A 24,410-nucleotide genomic window follows, 5' to 3' on the forward strand; every position below is an offset into this window, starting at 1 on the left:
TTTAGAAAGACTCAGTATAGAATTTAACAGCAAATCAGAAGAAGGGAAAGACCTCATCTCTTTTTAATTGTTTACCACCCGCTTTCTGCAGGAAATGGCATGTTTGCAGCACGCAAATAGTGCTGAGTTGTGTGAATATGCACTCTATAATGAGCCTAATTTACATAGAAAGGACGGATGTTTGCACTAAAATTACGATGTACTATTTGTTTGTATTTAATGGCTAGTTAAACTGGACTGCAGTGTTCAGTGATTTTGGTGTTTAAATGGAACAAACAAACAAAAAACCTAGTGTGCTGTGACTGTCAGAATGTAAGAATATTACATTTTTGTATTTAATATTGAAGTAATAGAAACATTTTTATATTATTTATTATTTGAAAAATTGCTTTAAATTGTTTTGACCTTTTAATGTTTTTAATGGTCAAAAATATGCATTTTTAAAAAAGCACCAGTATATTATATATACATCAGTATATTTGAATAAAAAGAATCTAACATGTTTTAAAATTCATCATCAAATCAATCAAATCATTTTAAATATTTTGAGATTCTTTTTATTAAAATGCACTGATCAGGTGATAAGTCAAATCAGTTTTTTTCTTCCCAAATTCAGTTTTACTTTTTTCCAAATTAGTTTTTTTTTTTTTTTTTACATTTTAACGTTTCTGAAATAATTTTTCCCCATTTGTTTTGTTTTAATGTTTAAATTAAAAAATATTAGTCAAGAAGTATATATAATTAATCAAAATCATAAAACTTACACTATTTAACTAGCCTGGAAAAATTCAGACCCTAATCTATTAAGATTAAGGGTCTGGCATCGAGCAATGAAAAGGACCTAACTCGAGGGGCGGCACCAAGCGTGCATTTGAAACTCTCACTGCACGCAATTGGATAACGCCACGACCAATCACAACAATACATGGTGTGACGTATCCAGAGCGACGGTGAACATATAAGAGTGGATTTCAATGTTATAACATAAACAATGTGACAAGATTAATAACTATTAATTACGACAGCCAAATCAACCTCATAAAACAATTAGGTCCGATCAAACTATTCATTATATCAACTAATATGTGAATGGACAAAGCGTTTCATTCAGCAGCGAGACAATTTTTCGTTACAGTAAGTTTACCAAGTGATTCTTACCATTTGTAAATGAGATGGACCTCATCCACCACAATCCCGATCAGGTTGTCCAGGTAGACCTTGTTCGATAACATTTATCGCCACTTCTTTTTTAACAGCCAGGACTCGGGACTGCCGAATGCTATCTGGCATTGCCCGCTTCAGATCTGTTCCTTTTCGTGTTCGTCCATTACGCTTAACTACCAGCGGAGCTAACTGATAGATTAAACTCTTGCCGTATCCAGTCGGCAAAACAGCAAAAACGTCCATCTTGCAAAGGAACGATTCGAGCGCGGTTTTCTGTTCCTCTTTTAAATGAAAAGCCAAGTCTAACTCGGTCATTGTAGTGGCCAAAGCCGTTTCAAACAACTGGTTTTCATCTGTAGATCTCTTTCAATGTTTACTAATGATTCCGGACGTCGCAGCGCTGTCGTCATCAGCTTAGCTCGCCTCTGGCCCGCCTACATCAGATACACCGATTTGATTGGTTCCCAGAATTGCTTACGTATTGCAGTAACATGCATCATTGCTCGATACCAGAGTGTCTTGCAGAGACAATTCAAATTGTGCTCTCGCGAGACCTCTGGATTTCCAGGGTACTATTTAACAGCAATTTATTAAAAGTTTAACTAAATGTTTTAAGGCCCTATGAAATAAGTTTTTTTTTTCTCAAATTCACTTTTATTTTTGCTGAATTCTGTGTTTTCCATTAACTTTCAGGATTCCATTTGAATGGTTTCATTAAACTGTAATAATCGAAAGCATCTCTAATTAATTGATTTTATTTTAAAAATATATATTATTTTATTTATTCTTTCAAAAACAATGTTCGTACAAGGTTCTTTACGAATGTAAACTTGAACGAATGTTCTTTAAGTATGTAAACTTGACTTTTTGTAATTTAAGGCCTGGAAAACCCTTGAAAATAGCAATATTCCTGAAGAGGTACTTAAAAAAGAGCCTGAGTTATTGAAAAAAAAAAATTTATCTATGAAATAAGTGTTTAATTTGGTCAATAAGCACATATCTTTTCACGTAAAATTCATCCAATTCAAAAAAACATGAAATACCGTTTTTGCTTATTTCAGTTAGTGTTCGAAAACAATCGAGCTAAGCCAGTAGTAGTGGCTGAAGACGCGAACAGAGAAATAGGTAAACCAAATCAATTGAGTCGTTTACGCTCAAAACGCTACGATTGATTCAAACTCTTGACTTCAGTCATTCTTTTGCAAAACCCAGATCAAATTAAAAGAGCTATTAATTTTCTAATTTCAATATTGCTTGTAACGATTTAAAAAAAAGCATGTAGTGATGGTTGAAATGGAGCTTTTTTGAAACTCTGAATCAGTTAAACCATTGTTTTGCAAAATGATTCACTAATCATTTGATTTAGATCGGAACGGGTTCCTGAATCATTTCACAAATTGAATGATTCAGATGAAATGATTTGAAATCCTGATCTAAGTCAAATGATTTATGTGGTTTTATTATAGTAAAAGTGTAGTATACTTTGTAATACTTCAGTACTTCGCATGTGATTCACTTTATATTTGCCATTTTTAATTAGTATATTTTTATATTTAGTATATTTATATATTTGTCTTTTTTGTGGAAAAGAAGTAATTGTTCAGTAAGTGAGATCTCTATCCTTGAAAATCAAAAAAGGAGGGCCTAAAAATCTTAGAAAGTCCGGGAATTTCATTTTATAGTATTTGTATGAACCCTGTTATTATTAGTAGAAGTACTATCATTACATTGAGTAATATATCTGTCACAATTTCTTCAAGTTAAATCAAACTTTTATTTTGAAGCGTTGCTGTGAAGACCTGTACGTTTCTGTTTGTATATGATATGGCGGTATTTCTACTCAAAGCAGTAAAATACTCAAGAATTGACTCTCAGAGCAGTTCCAGAGATGATTTTCATGTGCTCATGTACTCATATTTTGAGGCGGCAGAGGTTGAAAACACAGCAAACGTCACACGCACTTCGGTATGTGTGTAGTAAACAAAAACGTATGTCTACAACATGCAGAATTCATATTTAAATAGTATTTAGCGGCTTAATATTCACAAACGCTAGTCCATATTGTGTTTTAATTCAAGTTCGAGTGACCTACTTTTGCTTTATTCATCCAAAATTTTGTGTTTTACAGTAAATTCCATTTTTATGACTTGATGACTCCATGTTTTCTGCATTGCGGAAATCATAGGGCCCTATAAAATTGAAACTAATTTGTATATCTCAAAATTGTTTTTGTTGTTAATTTCTCACAATGAAATTTAATCACGCAGAGAGAACCTTAGTGTATGCTTAATAGTAATCACTTTTTTCTCCCTGGTGAAATTTAAGGTGTTACGATTACCCTTGGTTTCCCATATGTGACGACCCGCCGCACACAACACGCACCCACACACAGAGACAAGCCCTGCCATTTAAAGCACATTTTAGTGCAATATGCCACTTTGACAAAACTCATTTTGAAGCTGTTTCGTGAACAGCATCTTTCACCAGGGAACAGATGTTGAATGCTTAAATCTGAGCAGCGAGGTCAGCTTCGCACCACTTCAGCAAAACAGCGATTCCTTTGGCATGACAACTAAAACATCACTTGACAACATCATTCGCGCTATCTGCCTAAGACTGCGTAGCTGACACAGTGCTGAAACATCACAACATTAAGTTGTATTTTTTTTTAATTATTGAAATTTACTTAGTCTTTAAAAAGAGATGATAGTGCATATTAATAATTAAACGGTCAATCATTTCTGACTTTACAGATTGCAGTGAAACATCCCTGGCAATTTCAAAACAGGCAGACATCTGCTCAGAGACAATCAGAAGTACTTCACAATCAAGGACTAGAAAATCTGTTTTCTCCTGTTCACATCTGTTCCCTGCACTTTGTGTCACTACAGGCACACTGCTGGCAGACTTATGCTCATTAAAAGTTGAAAATAATTTCACAAAAATAAGTGACATTTTTTGGTATACTGTATAATGTACACTAATAAATCGAAAACACATTTATTTTGGTACTAGGAAGACCGACTGAAAAAACTGACAGAAATAAAAGGGTAAAAGCATGACAAAAAATTGCAAAAAATATATTTCGATATGGAAAATAAAATCAAGTATGCTACTTTGACTACTTCTTGTAGTAATACTATTAATTCTGAAATGGTTTTTGGTAATGGGGATGGGTTTGATTCCTAGGAAATGCATACATTGAAATCATGTGTAGTTTGAATGCAATGTAAGTCACTTTTCATCCAAGATGTTCATCTCTGTCTTTCTTCAGGATTTTTGAGGAAAACATTCCAAGATTATAATGGATTTCAATGGTGGCCAATGGGTTGAAGGTCCAAATTGCAGTTTCAATGCAGCTTAAAAGCTTCTACACAATCTCAGTCGAGGAATAAGGGTTTTATGTAACGAAAAGATTGGTATTTTTCTAAACAAACAAACAAACAAACAAACAAAAAAACAATTAAAATGTATATACATTTAACCACAAATGCTTGTCTTGCATTAGTTCTTCGTCTGTGTGCTTTGGGTTCAAAAAGGTAGGGTATGGCGAAAATCTCATTTTTTACTTCAACTTCAAAATCATCCAATATCCAACTTTCTTTGCACATTCGCATTGTAAACACTGGGTTGGTATTTACGTCACCTATGTCACGTGTGACCTTTCCAACATGACTACGTAATGCGTGTTGAGTTGTTGAGCTAGAGCAAGACGAGCATTTGTGGTTAAAAAGTATATAAATGTTTGTTTTGTTTTTTTATTTAAGAAAATGACCAATTGTTTCTCTAACTGAGATCCCTATTCCACGGCTGGGATCATGTAAGCTTTTGAAGCTGCATTGAAACTGCAATTTGGACCTTCTACCCGCTGGTCCCCATTAAAGTCCACTATATGGAGAAAAATCCTGGAATGTTTCCTTTAAAAACCTTAATTTCTTTTCAACTGAAGACAGAAAGATATAAACATCTTGGGTGACATGGGGGTGAATAAATCAACATGGAATTTTTATTCTGGAAGAAGTGAAGTAATCTTTTAGTGTTCATTTTTGAAAGTTACAAACCAACTAGCAACTGTCTTTGCTTCTCAACAAGTTCTCATTTTGAGAGTCTGCTTATCCCTAGAGGATCAAACATGCGTTTGAGTGACAAGAGGACAGTAGAAACAAGACATGCTGTGAAACATATTCAATTTAGCTGCACATTTGGACCCAATAAACCAGCAGGCTTCAAATGTGTCCTTTAATCTTCCATCTTCTCGGCTTTAATCTTCTCCTCTATCATATATTATAGTTATTACTATGTGTTTGTTTCAGGGTAACAGGTGGAACTGGCATCACTAGGACTCTCACACACACACACACACACACACACTGTCCAGGACAGCCGGTGTGGACAACACACCCCTCAGGTCACAAACAGCTCACCCGTGTTTCATATTTGCTCGGCGGTACCTCTGGGCTTTGGTTTGACCAGGGCAATACGCCATACATACACACAGATTGTGTCTCATTATCACTAGAGCAGATGTAGGTGATCGCACAGTTCAGCCAATATGACACATCCACGTCAAAATCTCCATAAGGTGATTTTGGGGCTAAACCAGTGAAATGCACGTTGCACTAAATGTGAACTTGTTAAATTGGTGATAGGCTACTATTAGTGCTCAATGAGCAGTTGGAGAGTACTTGGGCAGTTTAAAATCTTGGCTGGGAATCGAAACGCTCACGTCACAGAAAAATTAAATACGGATACAATGACCACAGCTACTGAAAGAGCTTACAGTTGGTGATAGATATAAGCATAGGCTTAAGCCAAATGCTGTACCGTTGATTTTTCCCTGCAAGGAATCAAAATGATCATGGATATCGCGTGAAATCTAGAAAGAAACTCCTTCAGTGGCTGACAAGGCGGTATGTTTACATCCTGCAAGGATGGCATCTAGCGTTTCTCGTTTCTGCCATTTGTAAGCTCTTTCAGTAGCTGTGGTCTACTAAAAGCCTCAAAGGCGCCAGGGCTAAAGTGGAAAGAACAAAGACGCAGGTCTTTAGAAAGTTTTCTTTATCCACAGGCATCTTCCCATTCGTTTCTTTTCTTTTCTTCATATCGCTAGGAAAGCAGTGAAAACTTACATCGCTTCTCTTGTTGGCCTTCAACTGAAAATTACAACTAAAAGCTGTACAATGAGAAAAAAACAAGTAAATTTACTTAAAAATATGTGTGCAAAAACTTGCAAAACGTAAGTATGGAATCAAATAAAATTTACTAAACTAAGTTAAGTAAATTTAGCAAAAGAAATGAGTAGAAAATGAACTCTAGATGTTACAAAACAGCAAGTTACTTCACCTAACAACTAAAGCAACCATAAAACATGTCGAAAACAGCAAAAAAAAAAATTAACCTTATTAATTATTCCATAAGTGCATTAAGTGCATGGTAGGAACAACAGGATCTTGGTAAAAAATTACCAACAATTCCAAGTAAAATATATTCATAAAATTAAATTTAAAATTCGACAAGCTTAAATTGAGTCCTAATATTGAATTTACTCTTTCTTTATTCTTGAACTAAATTATTAAATGTAGAAATTACATTTGTTTTTCTATATTATTTACTTCACCACAAAATCATTTGTATCAGTGTACAGGGTGGCATCGTATCAGTTGCCTATTTTATTTTCCGAGTTGCATTAGGGTAAAAATAGCAACAGGTATCACCAGTAGCTCACGAGTGCAACCATTTGACGCCATCAAAATAATGGCACCCCCCATAGTCCAAAGTATAAAACGATGGGGATTTTTTAAATAATGTAAATTTTTTATGGGTTTTCTACTACATATTTCAGTAAGAGATATCATTTATCATTTACCTTTTTAAGTTTAACAAGTGAGAAAAAAAAAAACATCTTTGAATTGAATAAATACCTGTGATGTCTGTTCTCCCATCCTCTTCAGACTCTTTTCCCAATAGCCATCGTTGGGCCTCTCTAACTTCAGGAACATAGAAATCACCCTGCCGAGCCAGCGGACCCATATAGTGGATCATTCCTTCTCGGTAGATCTCTAGAAACGGATGTGCGCATAACTTCCTTTCCTAAGAGACAGATAAACAAAAAGATAAAAGGAACTTAACTTTAAACTTCTTTTTTTTAGGTCAACCCCTTTATATAACAAAAACTCTAAAAAGTGGTCTTAGCTCTTTTCCAAGCTGAAATACACAGCGAAAAGATTTCTTTTTGCCAAGAAATGAATACTTATAATCAGCAAGGATGCATTAAATTGGTCGAAAGTGAAAGTTTATAATGTTATAAAAGATTTCTACTTTAAATAAATGCTGGTTTTGATGTTTATTAAATCAAAGAATCCTGGATAATATTTTCACAAAATATTAAGCAGCACAACTGTTTTCAACAATGATAAAAAAATAAATGTTTTTTAAGCAGCAAATCAGCATATTAGAATGATTTCTGAAAGATCAATGTGACACTGAAGACTGGAGTAATGATGCTGAAACTTCAGCTTTGCATCACAGGACTAAATTACATTTTAAAATATACTCATAGTAAACATTTATTCTAAATTGTAATAATATTTCACAATAGTACTGTATTTATGATCAAATAAAGGAATCGTATAATCTAATAATATATCTTGTGTAATATCAACACAACAGCCTCTTTCATTTCACATAATAAAGTCATTTAAACTCTAATTAATAAATCATGTGCGGTTTCACTAATGGCGCTTTTCCACTACACAGTACCAGTTCGCCTCGGGTCGGCTCTGTTTGGTTTTCCACTGTGTAAAAGTTGTACCTGTACCGGCTTCCAGGTACTTTTTTTCGTACCACCTCCGGCGAGGTTCCAAGCGAGCTGAGGCGATACTAAAATGTGACGTGAAAACACAGCAGACTGCTGATTGGTCAGAGAGAATCGTCACTATTCACTGCGTCATCATTGCACGCGCCAGCAATAGTATCCAGAATAACCCCGCCATTTTTAAAAAGTTTGGCCAGAGATTGCGTGACATATCCAATCCATTACATATTATGGCAACTTGGAAGAATACGCCGTGGTCAAACGAGGAGGTGCAGACAGCGGGTGTGTGTCGCGTAGAAGATCACGTCACGGCAGTTTCCTGCAGCGTCGCTATGACAACCAGGTACTATTGTGGAGGTACAGGTACAACTTTTACACAGTGGAAAACCAAACAGCCGAGTCGAGTCGAGCCGAGGCGAGCTGGTACTGTGTAGTGGAAAAGCGCCTTAAGTAAGACCCTTATTCCTCAACTGGGATCATGTAGAGCCCTTTGAAGCTGCACTGAAACTGGAATTTGGACCTTCAACCCATTAATCCCCATTGAAGTCCACTATATGGAGAAAAATCCTGGAATGTTTTCCTCAAAAACCTTAATTTCTTTTTTAAATAAAGAAAGACAGACATGAACATCTTGAATGACATGGGGTTGTGTAAATTATCAGCAAATTTTAAAGCCGATTTAGGAGAAATCCGTGGCACTCAAGGTGATGGGTTAACAGAACATTTTCCTTGTTAACAACGCTACATTTCTTCTGGAAGGTCTGACTTTATAACCGAGAAAGACAGATGAGAAGAGAGGGAGAGCAAATAAAAGGAAAAGTTGAAAAGCTAAGAGCAGGTTTTCCAAAGACACTAAGATTAGAGAGCTGTGTCCACCCACTGACACTTCCTCTCCTCGGTTTTCTCCCTTATTATTCACTGATTTTAACTCGATGAGGCCTGGACCGTTGTTATGCCCTCTCTATCTCTAACAGATTATTCTGAACACACACACACTTCTTATCGAAGCCTGCAAAGCTTCCTTCATTTCAACCGATTTTAAAGAGCCCCCAACAGAGTCGTTAAACCTCCTATTGAGACAAATCATGTCTTGTGATCTTTTCATTAAAATCTTATGAGCACTAAATCACACTAATTGAAACAGGCATTTTTAAACAAGGAATGCACAAAAAATAAAAAGAGGCTCTGTTTGGGATGTTCAGGATGAGTGTGTTTCCTGTTTTCTGTGGAAGTAATGTGTTAAGGACATCCAAAAGGCATCATTTGGATAATTATATTCTTTTTAAAACCCCTAAAAGGCCCATTACTGCATCCAGACTACAGACTATTTGTCGCTTTCACTTCAGGCAGGGTGTAGTTAACGGTAGTCAAATGTTACATCAATATTCATTAAGCTGATGAATATTTTAAAGTGAAGTGTTGAATATGCAAATCAGAAACTGTCTTATGTAAGCGACTGAAGTGCAAGAAAGCATGGTTGGACAGAAATTATATTTGGATAAATTGGTTTGTTGAAATCACATTGGTACAAGCCAGACAACTGCTCTTCCCTAAAAACAGACCCCCTGATGTTTAGTTGTCTACATGTACTCAAACAGTCTGGGACATCAGGGACATCTCTGTTCTTCAGCTTTTACTGAATATCTTTCCCGCCATCTGTTTATCCCAGACAATGTCTTTCAACAGCTGTATGACTCAGTCAGGTTGTTAAGTCAAATCTAATTCTGACAGATTTTGGGCTATATTATGACCAGAACCCAACTCTTATAATTATAGGTATATAAAAATACTTACTCATTGACTCTTCATCACCTTGCCTTTAGCATTAGCATAAACTCCTACACTCTAAAAAATAAAGGTAAAGAATAAAGGAAGAACCTTTAACATCCACAGAAACTTTCCATTGCATTAAAGGTTCTTTTTAGTTGAACAAGATTCTTTATAAACTTAAAATGTTCTTGTATGACTTTATATAACCTAAATGATGTCTCTTACTGAGATACAGTAGAAAACCCATTAAAGATTTACGTAATTAAAAAAATCCACATTTTGATGACATAAAATGGTTGCATTTGGTGAACTACTGCCGCTACTGATGCTATTTTTACTGCAACACAACACGGAAAATAAAATACTGATACGATGACCACAGCTACTGAAAGAGCTTACGGGTGGTGATAGATATAAGATTAGGCTTAAACCAAATTCTGTAACATTTTTTTTCCCCCGCAAAGAGTATAAATGCATCCAGATATCGAGTGAAATCCACACTGAGAAACTCCTTCAGTGGCTGCAGCATTGTGGCAAGCATTGCATGTTTATATCTTGCCAGGATGGTATCTAGCATTTCGTGTCTCTGCCATATGTAAGCTCTTTCAGTAGCTGTGGTCTACTAAAAGCCTCAAAGGCATAAGGGCTAAAGTAGAGAAAACAAAGATGCGGGTCTTTAGGAAGTTTTATTCATCCACAGGCATCTTCCCATTCTTTCCTCCTTTTTTTAATGCTAGGAAAGCAGTAAAGATTTGCATCGCTTCTCTTGTTGCTCTTCGACTGAAAATTACAACCAAAATCTGTACAATGTGGCATCGTAACTACTTTTATATCAATTAATCTATAGACTAATTTATAAATTAATCAATTAATCTAAATGGCTAATTTAAGAACATTTTATTTTTAACAAAATTAATTAATTGAAGATGCTTTTGATTATTAAAATTTACTGGAAACATTCAAATGGAATCCAGAAAAGTAATGGAAAAGAATTTGGTAAAACTCAATTATTTAGACAGGCTTTTTAATTAAAACAATTTAATTTAACCATTAATATAAAATTAACCATTAGTACAGAAAAATTAAAACAGAAAAAACAGAAAACGGATTTCATAGGGCCCTATAATATTTTTTGTGGTAATAAAAATAGATGTAAGTGAACAATAGCCTTTAAAATTACTTCAAATGCATACATAATAGCAATAATAATTAGTTCACATAAAGCAGGGGTCACCACACTCCCTACAGAGTTTAGCTCCAACCCTAATCAAATACACCTGAACCAGCTAATCAAGGTCTTAATAGGTATACTTGAAACTTCCAAGCAGCTGTGTTGAGGCAAGTTGGAGCTAAACTCTGCAGGACACCGGCCCTCCAGGATCAAGTTTGGTGACCCTTGACATAAAGAATCAAAAGCAAGAAATCATATGCTTTATTGCACAAAACTGCTGAAATAATATATTATAAACAATTGAGCTAATGTACGTTACGCATTACAACAAAGGCCTGCAGAGGGCGCCAATGGCCTGACGATTGTTTTTACACTTCACTGCGCAATCTAATCCTTGTTTAATATTGATTTAACAACATATTTAAGTCAAATGTCCACTTAATTTTTAATATTTGGTTATATCTGTGTCTTTAGAAATGCTATAGCCACTGTAATTTAATAAATATGTGGACATCAAAACATGTAAACTCAGAGTGAGGGTTTACCTTTTATTTTGAAATTGCGATAAACACTTAGCATAATGAAAAAGATAAAAGGTTGCATACCACTTCTGGTATTTTGCCGGTTAGTAGATGCAGGCAAAATGAAACCGAGGATTTAAAAAAAAAAAATCGAGTAGTTGATTAGAATTAACTAATCATGACAACCCTAATCGCATCAGTATTTTAGTTTAGAGTTGTGTATTCCGAATTGTGTTACGGGAAAAACAGCTCAACCATTTCACATAATCGAAATAATGGCACCACCTACAGTCAAAAATTTGTATAAAACCTTGTGGATTTTTAAATAGCGTTAATCTTTCATGGATTTTCTACCTAGGGTTCCCTTTAAGAACTGTTCACTGAAAGGTGAACAAAGATAGTGCCATGGCATCACTGCAAAACCCCCCTTTTGGAAGCTTTAAACCATTGAACTCACAAACAGATTCAAAGCCTGAAAAAGGAAAAGGCCTGATCTAAAACCTTGATCTCCCTGCCACGGCCCTATTCTACCTCTGACAAATGATTGACGTGCGCTGCCACGAACAAAGCTAGAGGACTGGGGCCGTAAACAGGGATAAGAGACAGAAGGGACTGGAAGCTGGGGAATTACGCAACACTATTAATATTCCAATATCATAAACAATGTATCCGTGCCATACTATTTGAAATACGGTCCCTCAAGACATGAAAAAGGAAAATGCACAGATGAGCAATTTTAAACAATGTCTGTTGATTCATTGATTCCGACGCTTAGGTCACAAAATTGGGCTGATTGTTTACGCAAGGATCTACGGTAAAAATAACCTCAGCTAATTTATCCTTATTAGAAGTTTTGGCTTTTTTTGTCTAGTAGAACTTAAAATGCTGATGCAGAATCCATAAGGGTATTGTCCTGTTTTCTCTAGTGGGATTATGTAATTGGTTTATGGCTGAACTATTGATTCTAGATAATTAACCAGCTCACAGTCCCATGTGGCACTTTGCAATCAAAATAAACCCGAAGGGCAAGAAGATTCATATCCACCATCATCATCAGGTCAATAGTCTCTAATGTCATTCCTTTGCCTTGAAGAATCAGCCACTGTTCATATATTTTACCATGCGAATGGCTTATAAAGAAACAATTTCGTAGAAGCCTAAATTTGTATTTGTCTTCAAAGGCATTTGCAAAACTTCCCAATAAGGTGTTTAACCAAAGAAATCAACCTTAATACACTCCTTAAAATAAAGGTTCTTTATTGGCATTGATGGTTCCATGAAGCACCTTGAACATCCACGAAACCTTTCAAATGCAGAAAAGGTGCTTTATAGTCAAAAAAGGTTCTTTAGACTTTTTAAAATGGTTCTTTTAAGAACTGTTTATTGAAAGCTTCTTTGGGGAACCAAAATGGTTCTTCTATTGGATCAGTACAAAAACACCCTTTTGGAACCTTTATTTTTAAGAGTGTAAATGGCAAAAATCTAAACTATTACATATACTGTAGATATTAATAGATAATAAAATACCAACAAAAAAAAAAACAGCACATTGAACAGTACATTTACTTTTAGAAACTTCTGTTAAGCTCTAGTGCTGATGACTCTTCATTGTAGTACAAAGCAAATGTGATTTGAAGGAATAGTTCACTGCAAAAATGAAAATTCAGTCATTATTTTATTCATCTCATTCCAAACTTACTTTCTTCTGTGGAACACAAAAGGTGCATTTTTGAAGAATATCAATATTTGAATAAGTCACTTTTTTCACTGTAGTTAAAATGAATGAGGACAGAGTCTGCCAAGTTCCAAAATGACAAAAAATGGCATAAAATATTCATAGTAGTCCATATTAACACTCAAGTCATTTAAACTAATTTCCAGTTGATTATGGCTATGGTGATAAATCTGTACATGGCTTAAATACAAATGCGCTGAATGGCATCTCAAGGTGAGACATGGAATATTTGTGTATAAAATCAATGTAGAAAACCAACTTAATGACGCTGGGGAAGGTAGAAAAAAAAATACAGAATCAAAAAAAAAAAAGGCTCAAACGCAAACTTAAAGAAGAAAAGAAAACAGATGGAGAGGAAAAGAAAAGGGATGGCTGGGTAAGCCAGAGACGAAGATGAAAAGCGGTCAAAGTTTCTCATCCAAATTCAAGAGGAAAGGTTCTATCTCACAGTGCTGTTCTTCTCTGTATATCCTTTTAATTAATGTTCCCTCATATAGATTCAATCTCGCTAGACTCGCGGAGATGGAGAGAAAGGAAAAACAGGGCATGGAAATGTCTTCCGCTTTTCTTCTTCTCAACAATAGAAGAATACGAAAAGCATGGATTGCCTTTCTACTCTATGAAAGGAATCTTGAACTAGTGATGCTCCAAGATCAGATTCAAGGCTTTTATTCATTCAAAGAATCACAGAAATAACGATCCGGATGGAGTGAGGGACCATAGTCCAATAGAAAATGTGTCAAGCGTGATATTACTTCAGTACACTTCTAATAAGACATTTAACATTTATGAGTTCGATGGCAGTTTCAGAATACGACCTTTAAGAGATAAAAATATCAAGAAAGATCTTGTCCATTGCTTCACATAGAAAGCAAAAAGATTAAACTGATTCAATCTGGTTGAGTTTTTTTGAGAAAGAGAACAGTATTCAAGAGTTTTAGAAGAGATCAACACTGTCTCAAACTGCTCTGATTTGTCAGGTTACCAACATCTCCAATCCAAATACAAAGATCTCAATACAAAACCAAACATTTCTCATCAAATACTTACATTAATTAAATTATTACCTTAATAAGAATTTAAAATAATCGTTTTATTTGAACGTATTTTAAAATGTTATTATGGAAGCCCGTTTCCACCACAAAAAAAAGTTATTGAGACTTGAAAATTCTGACTTTTTTTTTCAGAATTGTGAGTTTATTTCTTAGAACTGTGAGTTTATATCATGCAATTCTTACTTTAGAACTTACAATTGCAAGTTTATATCACGCAATTCTGAATTGCGAGTTTATATCTCACAATTTCTCAATTTATAAATCGCAATAATGTTATAAATTCATAATTGCGAGATATAAACTCAGAATTGCGAGTTTGTATCTTACAATTCTGACTATTTCTCAGAATTGTGAGTTTATTACTCAGAACTGTGAATTTATATCTCACAATTCTGACGTTATAACTTGCTATTGTGACTTTACAACACGTAATTACTAGTTTATATCTGACAATTCTGAGAAAAAAATCTAAATTGCGAGTTTGTATCACGCAAAAAAAGGTCAGAACTGTGTAAATTAGCAATTGCAAGAAAAAAAAATTAATTGTAAGATATTCTAATTTATGTAATTAATATTTATATTCATATTTTAAAATGTAATTAAGAAAGCCCTTTTCGGTCACTGAATAATTTTTTTTTAAATGCTCAATTTTTTTTCTCAGAATTGCGTGATACAAGCTTGCAATTCTGTCTTTTTTTCTTATAATTGTGAGATTTAAAACTTGTACTTGCAAATTAGACAGTCAGAATGTTGAGATAAAAACATCTGACTTTTTTTTTCTAGCAAATACGAGTTTGTATCTTGCAATTCAGTTTTTTTTTTGTCTTGTAAAATTTGATGGTTCAACCACATCAAACACTTTGACCCTGCCACAACAAAAATGACTATTAACTAAATAACAAAATGCCATATTACTCCTGCAAGGTGAAAGGATCTTTCATAGTGACAGACCACTACCATAAAATATCCCCAATATCTTTAGTGTCTCCAGGGATGGCACATCTCATGAGAGAAAGATAAGACGCAGAGAGAGACTCCACGCTATTTACGAAAAAGACGTGAGTGACAAGGAGAACAGACCCCTGCGGTGACTGCTGGAAAAGCCCATCAAATATTTGGCTTGGTGATTGAGTAGCTTTAAGATTGTCTGGGACGTCCCTCCATTCATTGCAATTCAAACTGGCTCTGCATTTAGAAACGTGTTGCTTTTCTACAGGAAACGCAACAGTGAGGGTATCTACAGGGTGTTACAAAATTGCTGTGATAACATAATAATAATATAATTTTTTTACTCATTCAATGAAGTATTGATACCAAGCATATACCAAAATCTCTTTCACACACAAGCAGAAAGTAAAAAAGGAAACAGAAGGTCAGTCGGGCTGCTTCCAACAGAGAATGCCTGTGAGAAATAAAACATTATTGATGTATTTGTATAACTTTATTCCTCTCACACGCCACAGGTTTTCATATGAGAACGGATGAGTGTTTTCTTTTCTTTCGTAAGTTTCTTTGCCTGGGGATAAACATCTGATGGAGTGTCAGAGGAGAACCCTTTCCAAATATACCCTGTGTGTTTTTAGAAAAATAAACAAAAGCACTCTGGATAAATTTGGGACTAAATAAGACCTTATGGCCTAAAGTACAAATGTACTGTTTCTAAACACAGCATATCCTGTCACTAGCAACACACACACACACACACACACACACACACACACCACCATATGCTTTGTCTTGGGCAACCACAGTGAGCTGAAAGTGTTATGAAGAGATAAATGTGCCAAGAACACCAAACCACACATGTATGAAATAGTTCAGCACTTTTCTGAAGTGCTGATTCTGGAACAGTTTATGACTTTGATATTAAAATCAGTTATGTTGATAGGTGAATTCCAGATCTTCCATATTTCATGGATTTGTTGCTGGTTAGAGATGAATAGCCTAATCATGTCTAAACTGCTTTGTAGAGCTAATATAATTATGTGTAGGAAATTCCAAACGGTGATATCATCTGAAGAGAAAATATTAAAGATCACTCAAAAAGAAATCTATCAGAGGACTGAGATAATAAACTGTTAATAGGAGTGCCCTCTAAGGCTTAGGCTCAAGGTAGATTTCAATATTACACCATAGTAATCTCCTTTAGCAACTGCTCAGAACACCCCAGTGACCTCCTGGCAACCGTCCAAGAAACTAGTAACTTACTAATGACCATCCAAAAACTTTAAAAAACCTACTAACAACCACCCAGAACACCATTACCACCCCTAGCAACTGACTAAAATGCCCTATTCACCCCCTAGCAATTGCCCAAAACAGTAATCACTTTCTACAAAACAGTGTTAATCTAAAACTCACTAGTAACTTCCTAGCAGCTCTAAAAATACACTGGTAACTTCCTAGCCCACACACACACACACACACACACACACACACACTACACTCTAGTAACCACTCAAAACCCAGTAACGTTCTAGCAAATCACTAAATCACTAGTAACCACCTAAAACCCAAGTAACTTCCTAGCACAATTAAAAATACACTATAACCTCCTATAGCAACCACCCAATAACCTCCTAGCAACTGCCCAGAAGACACTAGTAACAAAGTACCTAAGGCAAGTCATTCCACTTGGTGGCCATCTTTGAAATTCTAACGGCAGCTGCAGTGATGTGCTGACTTTACTAATCAACGATTGGCTGTTTCATTAAGAAAGCGAGACTTCGCGGCCATAATGAGCGTTGCATTTTTCCCCATTCAAACTATACGAGTGACCCATCTTGGGTGTTCTATAGTTTTGCTAGTAACCTCAAAGCATCCAGCCAAACTACCAGTAACTTCTTAGCAAACACCAAAACACACTAGTACTGTACCTTCCTCTACTAGTAACCTCCTAGCAACTGCACAAAACACACTATTAACCTACTGCAGTAATGAGCCAAAACTATTGTAACTTCCTTGAAATCACTAAAACACACTAGTAACCACCTAAAACCCTAGTAACTTCCTAGCAATCACTAGAAAATACACTAGTAACCTCCTAGCAACTAGGGCTGCAACAACGAATCGATAAAATCGATAAAAATCGATTACTAAAAGCGTTGGCAACGAATTTCATAATCGATTCGTTGTGTCGCGCGACGCAGAGACATTTGGATGTTATTATATATATTAAAAAAATAATTGAGCGCAGAGCGGAGTGGACACATTCGGTCTCTCTCCCGCACTGATGCCAGCAGAGTTCGGCACCTCATAAGCTGTGTTTCCATCCAAAAATGCGAATTTAACTTATGCGCAAAACTGGAACATTTGAGCATAAAGCACCGTTTCTACATTATATATGCTGCCCCGATTTATATCAAACATGTTTGATATTTAAGCCTACTTTGGCTAGCGTACTTTCACAGCAGCCAATGCTCGATCGCAAAACAGCTGCTGTACGGGTCGTTGGATAGTGGAGATGGAGAAAACTACTTCTATAGTTTTTGTAACACTGTCTGTCTGTATAATGTGTCGAAAACATACCACAACCGTGAGGAGAAAGAGGAGCTCTGCTGAGGTGAAATCGTCTCAGTTTTGAATAGGGCTGTGACGGTGACACGTTGTTTTTTATATAGCCTACACTTCAGTCAGCGAACAAGCAGCCTAAAAACGCTAAAATAAATCAAAGAAATAATATATTTAATTAAGAAAGTAGCCTAAGAGTATTAAATAGGCTATTAAACAAACATTCCTTGTAAAAATGTCAGACAGCTCATCAATTTTTGGCCAACTGAATTTCCAGTCCGACTGTCTTTTTTTCTCTTTCTCTTCCTCATTACACAGCTGCTGTTTTTAATAGCAAAGTGATTACATTTATTTTCGTTCCTTTAGTTTATAAAGTTAATTTAGAGATATATTTGGAACACTTTTTGTTTGTTAAATTCAAGTTTTTGTTTTTTAAAGTTATACCTAGCAAACAGCGGCAGACAGATCAAAAGCCTGCTTAATTCATCGCGATTTAAATTAAAATCCATTGATATAAAAAACTTAAAACATATCACAATATTAGTTTAATCATTCAATCAAGATAATTCCAAAGTTTGTGCGGAGAGAAGCGCGCTTTGCTCATAAAGGTAAGAGTAATTTACCACCCGGGCCGGAACTGTAAAGGGTCTACCTTAGTTTGTGTGTACTAACAGTATCAACAAAATGTGCTCTTAAAGAAAACAAACAGAATACGCTTGATATCTTTGGTTTAAACAGGAGCGCTTCACAATAATTAACCGAAACCCAGGTAATTGCCTCACAAACACAATATCTATAGAAAGCTTAAAATTATTATTTTACTATAAAACGAAATAATTAAAATCGAAAACAAAACTCTTTCATTAGCTAATCCATAAAGATGCATTAGGCGCCGCATTAATGAGCAGATGGCAGGATCATCAATTTCATCTTTGCAACACTGAATCAGAAAATACTAGTTTATTAATAAGTAATTCGAATATTTTCTTAATTTTTGCCTTGACACATTCATGGTAATTACTTTTGCTGGGGCTTTGAGGCCAGTTTTGCGTGCATTTGAATGCGGAACTCTTCCAGCTGGTCGCTGCTGATGGCAGGACACTAAACACCGCCATGGCAGAATGAATGTAGCAGAAAGTTAGTCAAGTTATCCCGTTCCAGCGTGCAAAGTCACATGACTTTTTTAATGCGCACTGAGGAATTTAATTTGAGAGGCTTCTTGATGGGAAATGCAGCATGTACACCACAGCAATCCGCTGTCTTGACGGATAGTAATTTTAGTTTATTTAGTCTATATATTTGGCAGATGTAAAGCATACATGTGTATGTTTTTTGTGTTAGTCCATTTTTATTTTATTATTATTATTATAACAGTTCAAGGAGCAACATGTTCGTGCACTTTCTAAAGATTTTAGTTCTGTTTTTGAATAAAGGGTTGTAAATCCCTTGTTTTTAAAATTTATCCGATTCATCGATTAATCGAAAAAATAATCGACAGATTAATCGATTATTAAAATAATCGTTAGTTGCAGCCCTACTAGCAACCACCTAAAACACCCTAATAACCTCCTAGCAAATGGCCAAAACACACTATTTACCTAAAACACACTAGTAACCCCCTAATAACTACTCAGAACACACTAGTAACCTTCTAGCAACCACCCAAAACACTAGTAACTTCCTAGTACCCACCCAGAACACACTAAAATCACTAAAACACAACCTTCTAGCAACCCACTTCATACTAGTGATCACCTAAAACCCTATAACTTCCTAGATAACAGTAAAAACCTCCTGGCAACCACCCAGTTCATATTGGTATTCACCCAAAACTCTAGTAACTTCCTACCAATCACTAAAAATAAATTAGTAACCTCTAATTAACCCACCCAGAACACCCTAATAACCTCCTAGCAACTGCCCAGAACACCCTAGTAAGCTCCAAGCATCCGCCAAAACTACCAGTAACTTTTTAGCAAACACCAAGACACTGTAGTACTGTACTTTCTGAGCAAGTGACTAGAACACCATAGTAAACTTATAGCAAAAGTCCAAAACACTAACTAACTATCTAATGACTGCCCAAAAACCATTGTATCAACCACCCAGAAATCACTAGCAACTGCCTAGAACATCCTAGTAACCTCCTAGAAACAACCCAAAACACAAGCAACTTCATGATTCCCAAAAACCTTGAAACCATCCTAATAACCAACAAGAGCACCCTAGTAGCCTCCTAATAACGGCTTAGAACACACTAGTAACCTCCTATCAACCAGCCAAAACACTTTTGTGGCTTCCAAGCTATTTTTCTAGAACACCCTAGCAAACGCCCAGAACACACTAGTAACTATAATAACGTTGTTTATCAATTGCCAAAGTAACCTCTAAACAACCACCTAGAACACCCTAGTTCTCTTTTAGTGACAACCCAGAATATATTGGGAATACACAGCAACACATTGAAACTCAGTTGAAAAGCCATTTTAGAAACAGGTGTCAAAAAGTTGCTTACAAAAGAAGAAAGTATTAAACTGTATTTTAAGAAGTACAATTTCAAAAGATTCACACAGTCTGTGCTCATACAGTCGTCACAGAGTCTAGAACAGTCCTCAGCTTCAACAGGCACATCATATCCCAATATTCCACAATAGACTGCTGCTGTCCACTGGAATTATTCTCTTCCGACACCTGCTCTTGTCCTCCTCCTCTAATGACAGTAATCTACCGGATTACGGGGTGGACAACTGTCAAACGTCACTGAAAAATACAGGGGATGGACAACCAGTGTCTCCTTACCAGTAGTAGACAACCATCACCATTATCGGCCACTTAATCTCTAAAAATACGTTTAGACGTTATATTGACACTTCTAAGGGGGAAAAATCCTAGGTAAGGTTTTCTGCTACAAACATACCATTATTTTGACAAAAAAAGAGGTATTTTCAAGAAAGAAAGATGCCACATGGCACAATTTAACAGATTTAGTAAGAATAATTGACAACAGGCAGTTGAATTCTTAGAAAGAATGCATTATTTTTTTAAGAATTTTGAAAGTTAATTATTCCGCTTATACTACGGTTTCCACACCTTAAGACATCAATCAGATGATATATTTCAAGACTTTCGTCCATTTTTTGTCGTTAAAAAACGTCATTGTGAGTAGGATTAATTTCTTACGCAGCTCATCCAATGCCTCTGTTGCTAATTCCAAAACGTCATTTTAGACGTAGTAACAATTAGAACATATCAGATAACATAGATTAAACCAGATTTGATGTAGATCACAGAAACATGAATTTCCCCCAGTCCTTTCTGTACCAAAAGTCAAAGCCACACCATCACAAAGATCCCATTATGAAATTTTGCGCGAAAGCACTGACTTCATCCTCTTTCACAAACAACTTTGTTCGAAGGAACTTGCTTTCTCAGATTAGCGTGGCCTATTTGCGCCAGCTAAATACATTCAATTGGTCCTCCCTTGTAAATCACTGACCCGAGAAACACGTCCCAGTGTTCGGTCTTTTGTCAAAGCCATTTCCTTAAGCTAAATGGTTCTGGTCCTCCTCTAAGCTCCCCCAAGCTCCTGAGACTCCAAACTCACAGTCGACTGCTCCTAAATTTCATTACAGGTCTGGGCGAAAATCCCCTGGCAGGAAGCGAATAGGAAAGCTGAAATTTGCATGCGTTATCTTGAAGGAGAGGTCCACCGGTTTGGCAGGGTCTCCTTTGTCAATTCTTTAAAAAAAGTAGGATTTGCAACTACCCTAGTAGTAAAAAATGGGCAGTATGACCAAGAAATGATTAAGAAAAGTGTTTCAGACCATCTATAAAGTTGGGAAATGGGTACATTCTGTCACAATGGTGGTAGAATCACTGTCCATGAAGAATGAAACATCCCAGGAGCTCTAGGGAACAACGGAAAGAATCCAAGAGAAGGTAAAAAAAACAACACAGGTGTTCATATTTCACACAGGACAAGATAAAAGCACATTTTAGGTAACAGACTGAAAGAAGAGATTGCTTCGCCTATCCTAAATCGTACCTTATCATTATATGGTCCACAATCTTCCTAAAGTGCACATCAAACTTGTGGCATTCTGCTTTAAGAGGCTTTAGCACTTTTATCCTTTCCAAGTGAGGCTTGACCAAATAAAAGTCTGTAGATAGCCAATAATACTGACATTTTTTGTTAATTTTCATGAAGGCTACTTCATGAACTGTACCACTTTCACAACCTCCAAGATAAAAGTTATAAATTAAAAATTGAGACAAGAAAATCCGAGCCATGTGAAACTCAGCCTGGTTACCAAGGAAACGTTCGGAAAGATTTCCATGGAGATTAGATCCTTTGATATTCCAAAGAGAAGAAAGATGGGAGAGAGGGAACCATCCGAAGACACAGATCTGATGAGAAAATCCATCATTAGAGGTTTTTTGTTTTTTTTTATCTGGGAGAGCGAAAGACAAGGAATCCCAAACAGTGCATATCATTACCGGATGAATCCAGACTTCAACATGGGCTACTCTAACTCACAATAGCCTACTTTGTTAATGGGGAGCCCTGCAATTAACCCCAGCAATTAAATTTCTCTTAACCATAGATGAAAGACAGCTACCTCAAAGTTGCTTTGATTTGGACCTAAAACTAGTTTTGTTATTTTTCATGCAATAGAAAAGGTCAAATTTTGAGTAACGGAAAGCTAGGCATGAAAGATCATGGTGACCTTACTGAGACAAAACAACGTTGAGAATCTTAGATGCAACTTACAAAAATACAAATGTGTTTTTAAACTTTGGAGATGCAAGAAACAACTAGTAGGCTTTGAAGTCAAATACATCACAGACATTAGAAAAAAAAAAGGGTGACATATTGTAATTGTGAAAGTTAATCAGGGATGTCTTGAAAATGCCTTTGTTGAAAATAAATAAATATCTGTCTCTTCATCTATTCATCCTTTAAAGGGGGCTGTTGCAGTGCCTAAATAATGATTTGTTTACTACCTGAAAACAATTATGGTTCCTCTCCTCATTATCTCTATGGCTTGAAAACACAATCTGGATGTTATTATCTACTCTACCGTTTAAAAGTTTGGGGTCTGTCAAATTTTTTAATGTTCTTGTGCTAACCAAGGCTATATTTATTTGTTCAAAATCACAGGAAAAACACTATGTTGTGAAATACTATGACAATTTAAAATAACTGTTTTCTATTTTAATATTATTTAAAATCTAATTTATTCCTGTGATGCAAAATTTTCAGCAGCCATTACTCTCAGTCTCATTCTTAAGAAATCAAGCTAATATGCTGATTTTAAATAGAAACCTTCTATAACATTTGAAATGTTTTTACAGTCAATTTTGATCAATTAAATGCATCCTCACTCATTTAAAACTCTTAAAGAGATTGAAGTTTACCTAAATATTAAAATTATGTCATTAATTACTCATCCTCATGATGTTTCCATACTCATAAGACCTTCGTTCATTTTCGCAACAAAAATTACAATATTTTTGATGAAATCCAAGAACTTTCTGACCCTGCATAGCTACCCAACTGACATATTTAAGACCCAGAAACGCCATGATACTCTTGTGAACGTGTTTTTAGGGCTGATTCTGACACCGATTATTACAGACCAAGTAGACTATAACCGATATTTTAAACCTATATACAGTTTAAGAATAACAAGTGCTCTGACAAAAACTCTTTACATGCTTTTAAATTATTTTATCAGCAAATTTGGTTATCGGTTTTAAAAATTACCGATACGAAAAGCCATAAAAATGATTCATATCGGTGCCGATAATTGGCCAAAATCATAATCGGTCAAGCCCAACTCTATATGCACCAATACAAAAAAAAGTTGTATATTAGGGGTAGACGATATGTTTTTTCAGGGCCGATACTGATTATTATGGATAGAGTAGACAGATGACCGATATTGTGAACCGATATACATGTCTGGTGTAAAATTGAAAATAAACGTCAAAATTAAGAATAACAAGGGCTCTGACAAAAACTTTCTTTAAATGCTTTAAAATGTAAATTACTTTTGTTTTCTTTGCGCACAAAGTATTCTCATAGCTTCATTAAATTATGGTTGAACCACTAATGTCACATTAACTATTTTATTAATGTTCTTACTAACTTTCTGAACCTTGAACATGGTAGTTGGGTTCCTGTCTATGCAGGGTCAGAAAACTCTCGGATTTCATCAAAAATATCTTAATTTGTGTTTCAAAGGTCTTGCGGTCTTAAAACGACATGAGGGTGAGTACTTAATGAAAGAATTTTCATTTTTAAGTCAACTAACCATTCAAAAGGTTATGCTAACTAACAAGTCAACAGTAGTTGCTAAGATTGTAACTTTATTTACTTTTCAAAATGCAGTCTAAAATAGTCAAAGTTGCAATATTGTGTAAAACATGTTTAAGGCCTGAAAGTGGACTTAGTACTTAGTATTATTAGTACTAATGTGGATGGTAGTTGGGAACACCCAGAGAATCCCAAAATTCTCTCAGCTTTTCCAAATGTATGTACAGGAATCCAGTCACCGCTCTAGAGCTGCGTTTGATCCTGCTGGGATTTGGCTAAAGGAAACCAGTGGGGGAAAGTGCAAGAACGAGAAACACAGAGGTGAAAAAAAAATGCAACCAGACAAGCCGA

The 24,410-nt window shown here is 35.5% G+C and overlaps 1 protein-coding gene across 1 annotated transcript in view; it reads right to left on the reverse strand.

Moving 5' to 3' along the window:
* tex264b (testis expressed 264, ER-phagy receptor b) overlaps positions 1 to 24,410 on the reverse strand; it is a 64,671-nt gene that overhangs the window by 3,213 nt on the left and 37,048 nt on the right. Inside the window, exon 3 of the mRNA XM_073826290.1 lies at positions 7,086 to 7,254. Coding sequence (XP_073682391.1) covers positions 7,086 to 7,254 — 169 coding nt within the window. The remainder of the gene's footprint in view (positions 1 to 7,085; positions 7,255 to 24,410) is intronic.

The sequence above is a fragment of the Garra rufa genome, chromosome 20, assembly GCF_049309525.1.
Source record: "Garra rufa chromosome 20, GarRuf1.0, whole genome shotgun sequence".
Classification (NCBI taxonomy): domain Eukaryota; kingdom Metazoa; phylum Chordata; class Actinopteri; order Cypriniformes; family Cyprinidae; genus Garra; species Garra rufa.